Here is a 9,485-nt window from a genome sequence, read left to right as displayed (position 1 = left end):
GAATCTCACTCGAGGTAGAACAAATAATACATAGAATTTGAGTTAAGATGTAGTTTGAAGTAAGGAACAACTCTTGCTTAAATATAGTGAAGTTGTTCATAATTCATGTGCACCTATATAGAGGGAGTATTACTTTTTGTCTCCTTCATTATCAGTGCATAAACTTGTTCAAGATATCAAATCTGTGTTCTTTGAGGCTTTTTCTTAGGGAGGAGACTGATGAGCAAGATTAGAAGAGAGAAAGAGGTGAGCGAGAGAGGGCAGAAATTGAGGTATATGTGAATTGTATAAGTGTATCGATTCGATAATTATATACATGTAACTACTGTGTATATATATATATATATATATTAATTATTGTATTTGTATAACTGCATACAATTTGGAGGAGAGAGAGAGGGTAGAGAGTAATGGGAAGAGGTGAATTGTATATATATGTATCAATTACATAATTGTATATATGTAACTATTATGTATATGTATCAATTATTGTATTTTTATATCTGCATACAATTTTATCGAGTTAAAACATTTGAATTTGTATTTTGCATACAATTAAATCGAGTTAAAATATTTGAATTTGTATGTTCCATCTCTCTTTGTATAATTTGTGTTTGTATAAAGTGTGAGAGATAAAAAAAAATTGAGTAGGAAAAGATTGTATTTACATAATTATAAGTGTATATGATAAAAACATATATATTCGTATTTATATATCACGCATCTCTCGCTTCATACAAACACAAACTATACATTTGTATTTGTATAAAGTGAGAGAGAGACTGGGATATAAGAGAAGATAGGGTAGGGAGAGATGATTGAAAAGAAAAGGAAGAGAGTGATGAGCAAAATTGGGGAGAGAGGTCAGAGAGGGAAAGAAAAAGAGAGGAGAGAGCAAGAGAATGTAACAATAATAACTAAAAATAAATTTCAAATTATGAATAATGCAGATTATAGCTATGTCAGATATTTAACTACTATATATTTAGTTAATCACATAATTTTCCCCTTTTTTTAATTAACTATCCAAATTGTTTCTGTCACATTGGAATCAAACTAAAATCAAAATAAATAAATATTACTTTTTACAACATAATGGAGAAATCTAAAATGTGATTGGCCAAAACTCGTGTAGCCATGTCACAAATGCCACGTCATCAAAAACTAGCCGAATGATCTGGAACCTTCCCCACCCCCCGCGAAATCTATTAAGACCAACTTCTTCTTCATCATGTATGTCTCTCAAATTCACTACTACGATTTCTGAAGAACAATCGACCCGACAAGTTGTATTTGGATCCTAAAAATCGACGCGAATATGAAGACTCGACAAATTTCGATAGTCATTGTTCTATGTGCATCACTCTTTGTTCTTAACGTACAATCTAAAACCGTTGATCCTTATAAGGTATATATGATTCTCTGTTTCTTGTTTTTTCCGGTCTTAATTCATGTTTAATATATGTATTTTTTATATTGGCATGAATTAGGCACGAATCTAGTGGAATTTGAAACGGATATAGAGGATTTTAACTACATTGATTGAGCATCGATTGAGGGCTAATTGGTTTAAATTTTCACGCTGTTAGATTTTGAACTGATTTTGGTGATTGAGTTCTCATGGGGAGCCCGGTGCATTAAAGCTTTGGGCTTTGTAAGCTGGTCTATTATATGCAGTCTTATCTTGTATTTATTTTGTGGAAGAGCTGTTTTTGAACCCATGACAGCAACTTTACTAGCTATGCAAAGGCTACCCCTTTGGTGATTGAGTTGTCATGATGTTTTTGAATTGTTTTTGTTTTTATTTGTTCATAGGTTTTGTTTGGGGGTTTATTGGAATTGTTCTATTGAACTAAGTTTTTTTTTGTATATTAGGATAATGTTCTAATTGAGAAATTGTGTTTTGAAACTAGGAAATAGAGTAAATGAAGGATTGTCCCTAAAAAGGAAGGGAAGCAGACGTATTATTGATTTGACTGTGGAATAATCTGTTTTATGTGATTTTAATATTTTTGATGATAAGTAAAAGTTTAAGAGTGAGTTTAATGAGAATGTAAAGGGAGAAACTCCCAGAATGCTGATATGCATGATGGATTCTAAAAAAATAGTCACGATGCATTGTGTTCCATTGTTAACCCAGATTTTTTATCTGCTACTGCTGATACATACACCCATTTTTGTGGCACAAAGAGAATCAATGTAAAGAGGAACCACGAAAGTACTGTTTGAAGTTAGGTGTGGCAAGTACTATCTCTAATTGATCACTATGTTGATACTCTTCAAAATGGAGACTAAATGGAGAAATCATCTCATGTTTGCTAGTTTTAAGAAAATAAACCTGAAATATTTGGCATTGATAAGCCTAAAGACTTAATTACGTGACAGTTCATAATGCTCTATAGATCCTGAGTGTCCATATGCAGAGTGATTACCTCATCTTCCATGGTTAACAGTGATTTTGATTTTTTCCAGGTGCTTGGAGTTGATAAAAGTGCAAGTCAACGTGAGATCCAGAAAGCTTTTCACAAGTAAGTTCTGTACAGGGCTCATCTTTTTTCCATTATCATTTGTTCTTTAAATCTCAATGTTTGTGCTTTTGTTATTACATGCTTACCATACAGTAGTCAAGTTTCTCTTAGCCAAAGTTTGGCATAACTATATCAACTGTTATCCTATCTACATGTTTTACTGGAGGTTCTGCCATGATTGATGTCTCTTTGTTGGTAGGAATTACCTAACTTGAGGATTTGTAGGGGTGATGAGTATTTCCCAAGTACTTCTATTTTGTGCTTCAAACTTTAACATGTCTTGGAGTACTTGTAGTTTGGCCTTCGATTCTATTCATGTCTTACATGCTTCTGGGATGAAACCCCTACAAGTGACACACCAAGAGAGTGCAGAGTATATGTAAATTTCTGGACTCTTAGTGATTATAGAAAAGCAGGACTCTTCATAACTTTAATATTACTGTTTTCCGAAGGATCCAAAATCTTAGGGCTGCAATAACTGGATGTTTTCGTCATAAGCTAAGAACTTTGATTGAAATATCAAAGGCAAAAAGTTTGGACAAGTGCTAGGCGTTTAAGTGCAAGCACAATAATATTGAATGGAAAAGCAAAAAATGTGGATGCAGTGTAAGGAAACAATATAAAGACAAATATATAAATTTGATAAAGAATAATATTACTATATCGCTAGACAAAGTATGTAGAGTAAAAAAATCATGTAGAGTAAAATATCATATAATATTTAATTATCAACCATTTCATTTTTTTGTTTAGATCTAAAGAAGTAGTTTTAGGTTCTCATTAACTAGTTCTAATGGTAAATCTTCAGTTTATTATTCATTATCGGTTTATCACTCAATCATTCATCCTAAAATTTCTGCTAATGATTAATAAATCGCTTTGCCAACTACATTGCTTCCCGCTTAAAGCAAAGACTGTACAAATAAGGCTCTTCCTTAGTTCCTTGGTGCTCAGAGGAGGAATGCCAAACTGAGATTTACCTAGCTTTCGGGATTAAGCCTACCTCAAACAAGCCCTCAAGAACATTGATTGAATTTGAACATAGCTTGTTTTGCCTGAGGACAAATGATCTTGTATTGATCAGTCTGATCCAATTGTTCTTAACTACTTATCCTTGTCATTGTCTTGGAATGGGACGGGATAAGTAGTTGGAAGTAAGACCTTAAATTTGAAGGAAAAGAAACATATTGACAATTTTTTCGATGGCCTCTTTACTATCAGCATGCAGTAGGTTACTGGATTTTCCTTCAATTTGGATCCTGCAATATAGAGTTGCAAATATGCTCATGGTCGATTAAATTCTAGTGGACCTTTGTATGAAGCTGGTTTTTTTTGAAAATTTGATTGTATTTAATTACTGATTTTTCAATTGTTGAACTTCTCTGCATTAGTTTTCCGGCAAATAATGTTCTGTCCTTTTAATCTTCTCCTTTATCCCTTTTCATTTTCAGGCTCTCACTCCAATATCATCCGGACAAGAACAAAAGTAAGGGTGCACAAGAGAAATTTGCTGAGATTAATAACGGTATAGCAGCTTCTGATTTCTATCTTCCTTTTCAGCACTCTGCTAATTAAAAAGAGGAAAGAAAAAAATTGTAGTTAAGGAAATTAGAAGAACTGCTTTGCTGTTTTTTTTTTAAATTCTTGCTGAATTTATCATTAGAATCTGAGATCCAAAGATGAAATTTTTTTAGATCTTTCTTCAAGGTGCTAGGTAGGTTTGATTTTATCTAGGATCCAAAGATGGTGGTGATTGAAGGTTAAAACCCATACAATCTGAGTTATCTTGATGTGTGCAACTAGTTACAACATGCATTTTCTTTCTCTGTGTGTTTGCTTGTTTGATGATCAGTGTTATTAAGTAGTTGTATAATCTGTCTATCAAATTTCAGCTTATGAAATTCTGTCCGACGAGGAGAAGAGGAAAAACTATGACCTATATGGAGATGAGAAGGGAGCTCCTGGATTTGATGTTGGCAGCTCTGGAGATCACGGTGGATATACATACTTCACAAGTGGTGGACCAGGTCAAAGTGGGTTTAACTTCGGGCCAGGTGGTATGGGTGGACAAGGAGGTGGAAAATCATTTTCATTTTCCTTTGGCGGTCCTGGCAGCCAAAGCTCTTCTGGCTTTGGTTTAGATGATATATTCTCCAACATGTTTGGCAGTGGTATGGGAAGTGGGAGTAGATTTGGGGGTTTTAGTGGCTTTGGTGGTTCAGGCAAGTCTCAGTCTAGAACCAAGAACTCTGGCAAGAGCATCCCTTCCATAAACTCGCAGTTGTATAAGAAAGAAATATCTGATAAAGGAATGACTTGGCTATTACTCTCTCATACATCTATATCGAGAGATATCCAATATTATGAATCTGTCATTAGAGATGTTGCAAGCTCATTGGATGGGGCAATGAAGGTATGCATCCTTTTACTTACATCATAATACTTCTAGACTGTAGTCATTACTGTATTTCCACTGATGTGCTCTTACTGTGATAGGTGGGGAGAATAAACTGTGAAACTGATGCATCTTTTTGCAAGGGTCTTGGCATATATCCACGCAATGTGCCAAGATTGTTTGTGTATTCATTAAAATCAAGTGGGGATGGTGCGTTGATGGAGTACAGTGATGATTTAGATGTGAAGAGGGTGAAAAGTTTTTGCCATGATCATCTTCCTAGATTCTCAAAGCGTGTAGATTTGGACCACTTTGATTTTGTTTCCCAGTCTGTAGGAGGTTTACCCAAAGTGATGCTTCTCTCAGCAAAGAAAGATACTCCAGTTATTTGGCGTGCTCTTAGTGGATTGTATCGAAACCGTTTTGTCTTCTATGATGCACAGGTTAGAGTATATGACTAAATTTATCCGTATGAATTTTTAAATATTGTACGAACTTGAATTTGGATTTGAACATGACTGCATTTGTTCTTTGCAAGTTTTTTACTAAAGCCTGTGTTGTGTTTAATAGGTTCGTGATTCTTCTGATCCTGCTCTACGAAGGTTGGGTGTTGATGCTCTTCCTGCCATTGTTGGCTGGCTATCCAATGGGGAGAAACAGATTTTAAGCACAGGAATCTCTGTAAAAGATCTTAAGTCGGCAATTCAAGATCTAAGTGGTTTACTGGACAATTTTGAAAGAAAAAATAAGAAGGCAGCTTCAACACAGAGTAAAAGTGAGCAGAGTGAGTCAGAGGCTAAGCAAGTACCGGTACTGACAGGCTCTAATTTCAATGACATTTGTGGGGAGAAAACTCCTGTTTGTGTGATTGGTGTTTTCAGGTCATCTAAAGCAAAAGATAAACTAGAAAAAGTTCTATTATCGGTAAGTCGTCAACTGTATAGACTTTGTTCAGTGATTTATGATTTACTCTCCTCTGGTATGAAATACATCTGACTTAACTGATTTGTGGCTCAAATTTTGCCAACTTTAGGTCTCTCAAAAGTCATTATCAAGACGACAAAATACACCCTATGGCTCGAGAGATTCAGTTTCCTATGCAGTTTTAGATGCAGTGAGGCAGCAGTCTTTCTTGAATGCATTTGACAAATCAGGATATAAATCATCAGACAAGGTCCTTCTTGCATACAAGCCGCGAAAAGGTAAGTTTGCAGTTTATGAGGGAGAAATTACTGCTGAAAATGCAGAGAGTTTCATTAGCTCCGTTCTCAGTGGGGACGTACAATTTTCCAACACCAGACAGAAACCTGTAGCAAAGTAAAAAATTAGGAACCAACTTTAGTGGAAATGAACAACACTGAGATCTGGAAAAAATGTACAGCCAGTGCTTCAAGGTTGCCCCTTTATTAATAGTTCATGTAGCCCATCGTCATGAGCTGGAAGAAGTTGATTTAGCAGCAAAGTTGATTAACCATTGGTGGAGTAGGGTTCTCTTTCTTGGATTAGGAAAATGCACATAGCCGCAGCATACAATAGAACTGAACTTACATTATAGCATGTACGTTTTGCCAATGTTTCTATAGTCTGGTTTCTCAAGTTTGTTGCAATTTTTCATCTATATTATAATCTTATAATCAGACTAGTTAGATTTGTTACCTTTGTCAATGGATGAACTATCAATCAGTTTTCTGAAAGTTGTATTAGTTTGGTTTTTTAAGTTCTAAAAATAATCAACAAAAATTGGACTCAACCATCAAAATAATACATAGTTAAGAACTAAAATTTTACATACATATTGTATGTACTATGTAGAGGTGTTTGCCTTGAATTGAATATTTTGCTTTTACTGTCGAAGTTTGATTTGTAATTTTTGTTTCGATAATGTCAAGAGCTTACTGCATATTTCAAATAACTTGTTTTTGAGTCCGTTAATTAATCATTATTATTTAATTTAATATTATTGAGACATCTTGATATATTACAACTAAATCTTTAATTTTTTTCACAATAAATAAATCATTATATGCTACATTTTAATCGAGTATAACCTAATATAATGAATGAATACTCACTGTGTGAATTCAATTTTGTAGACTGATTTATAAGCTAAGGAGAATTTTTCAAACTAAAACAAATATTTTAGAATGTTGAAATTTGAGTAGTTTTTTTCTTTTTAAAAGAAAATTAAGTTTTGAATTTGAAAATTGAGTACACACATGGAAAATATGAAGAAAATATTACAAGAACTTAAATTGGTCCATAGAATTGTGACGCTAACTTGGAGCACTTGGAAGTTGTCCAAGAATTGGCAAAAGCCAATTCATCTGCCTAAAATTGACTTGGAAATTCACCAAGAATTTGTTGGAGGAGCAATTAATGGCCCTAACAAAAAAATGTGAGGTGCAATTCATATTGAGAAAATTTTGAGAAATAGCTAATATTAGGTTAATATTAATTAGTTCTCTTTACTAATATTTTGACTAACTATAGTATATAGTTGTGTTATTATTTGTTTCTAATATATTTAATGTATTATTGAGTTATCTTGAGTTTTATTGTATGTTTGGTTTGTCGTATTCAAACTTATATTCATTACATGATTCTTAAAAATAAGTTGTTTGTTTACGAAAATATCCCCCGCCTTATTAATAATTTATTTTAATGTTTAGTTTGCAAGTATTAGTTATTCATTCTTACATAAAATTTCGTGGTATTTAGCTTAAATATTTTTGTGTTTTCATTTTTATGATTGTGTCTTGTGTTTTTAAAATTAAAACTTTCATGGTATTTAACTTAAAAATAAGACCTCATCTTATATATTTAGCTTAAAAATAAAACTTTCAATCTACGTTTATCAAACTAAAAGAAATTTTATTACTAAAATTATCTATATTAATTGATACATAGAATATAATTATTGAGTATTAAACTGTTACAATTCAAAGTATGTAATTTAGTAGCGAGAGAATATTTTAAAGAGAAATCAAAGTATGAATAAACATAAGAATTAGATAAATAAATTTAACTTATAAAAATTATATTTATAAATTTTTTCTAATAGAAGAATATATTTTCATAAGAACAACTTTTAATTAAGATTGTGAATGTTATTATAGTTATTAAAAATTATGTTCAATATACATGAATACAAAAGTGGTGTATAAAAGAAAACTGAAGAAGATATTTTTGTTATTTTACACTTATCCTAGGATTATTATTATTTCATTCGGGGGATAACTTATTTCAATACAATTTATTAATCCTAAAAAAGATTATCCTATTTCATCTAACTAAACAAGAAATTAAAAAATACTAAAATTCTATCTCATGGTAACTTTCTCTTTTCATCACACTAAACGACCCTATACAATAAAAAGTTCTCTTTATCTAAGAGAAGAGCAGAAAACCAATACCTGCCCACAATTTTGGTTTCATCCGAAAGCTAAGATAACACTGGGAGTATTCGATACGACAGAAACCATATTTTTTAATCTTTTCATGTTTGATTGATTAAATATTTTTTTAATAAAAAAACAAATTTAAAATTTCATATTCATTATATTTTTTTCAAACACACGTCATCTCCACCTCTATATCCCTCGTCCCATCATCGGACATATCCCATAGTATTTTCTAAAGTGAATGCAATTCCATTTGTTTTCGAACAAAACTTTTGACATGAAAGACTGTGAAATATGCTTTAATTAATTTGCCTTGGAACATAGGTCTAGAGCACTGACCACTAAAATCAAAATAAAAATAAATAAATGTCATCGATTAGCAGTAAAATTATTTCTAAAACAAAAAATTTAAATTATACCAAATTTTCAATCAGTATTATTAACTTAAAGATTTAAAAGAAACACCAACTAATTAATATATTTAAAAATTAAATTTAATAAATCAAATACGAGTGAGTTGTATATATTCTGATTTTGGCCTTTTTGTCTACAAGCGAGAATCTTGAATATTATGTGAGGGTATAAACAACAGCCTATTGAACGATGACACGTAGAGGATATGCATGTAAGACACGTGTAAAAAAATGCATTGACCTATAAGTCTAAACTGTCAAAATGGGGACTTTTTGGTGAGTGAAGAGTAAATGGTATTTGACGATGTATAAATATTTCTTCATTTTCAATCAAAATATTTCAGATTTTGTGTGTTATTTTTGTTAATAAACACCTTATTTTTAATATGAAATTTGAACAGTTTAAAATTTTTAAGCTAACCTTATTCCTGTATTTTGATGGATATGCATACATCAAATATTGCAGCAGGAAGTGTCTAAGCATATCGGAATTAAATTAATAGTGAGTGAAGATAAAATTCATATTTCTTATCTATATTTTAGTAAAATGAGTGAAAATTCAAGAAGAAATATAATTGTTCTAAAGGTACATGAATTTAAAGATGTAGATGCAATCGCAATTAAGAAAAAAATGTAAATTGCAAAGAAACGATGAAAATCAACGTCAAATAACTAATAACAAAATTAAAAATCGCAAAATATTAGTGATCTTTCTTGTCCTTGAGAAAAACTATAAATTAATTTAATT

The 9,485-nt window shown here is 31.8% G+C and overlaps 1 protein-coding gene across 1 annotated transcript; it reads left to right on the top strand.

Annotated features, from left to right (window-relative positions):
* Positions 1-1,156: 1,156 nt before the first annotated feature.
* Positions 1,157-6,617, top strand: LOC101256620 (dnaJ protein ERDJ3A). Its single transcript, XM_004246729.5, has 7 exons — positions 1,157-1,408; positions 2,473-2,528; positions 3,980-4,053; positions 4,421-4,941; positions 5,025-5,366; positions 5,494-5,847; positions 5,957-6,617. Exons 1-7 carry the CDS (start codon positions 1,319-1,321, stop codon positions 6,242-6,244), a joined length of 1,725 nt encoding a protein of 574 aa, XP_004246777.1. The 5' UTR covers positions 1,157-1,318; the 3' UTR covers positions 6,245-6,617.
* The last annotated feature ends 2,868 nt before the right edge of the window (positions 6,618-9,485 follow it).

Source organism: Solanum lycopersicum, chromosome 9 (genome assembly GCF_036512215.1).
Source record: "Solanum lycopersicum chromosome 9, SLM_r2.1".
In the NCBI taxonomy this organism is placed as follows: Eukaryota; Viridiplantae; Streptophyta; class Magnoliopsida; order Solanales; family Solanaceae; genus Solanum; species Solanum lycopersicum.
The sequence above is the reverse complement of the archived record's forward strand: the minus strand, read 5'-3'. Positions and strand labels throughout refer to the sequence as shown.

Coding starts and splice junctions, on each gene's coding strand:
- LOC101256620 (XM_004246729.5), top strand. CDS start 1,319: ATGAAGACTCGACAAATTTCGATAGTCATTGTTCTATGTGCATCACTC. Junction 5,367..5,493: donor TTGTCTTCTATGATGCACAG/GTTAGAGTATAT, acceptor TGTGTTTAATAG/GTTCGTGATTCTTCTGATCC. Junction 5,848..5,956: donor TAGAAAAAGTTCTATTATCG/GTAAGTCGTCAA, acceptor TGCCAACTTTAG/GTCTCTCAAAAGTCATTATC.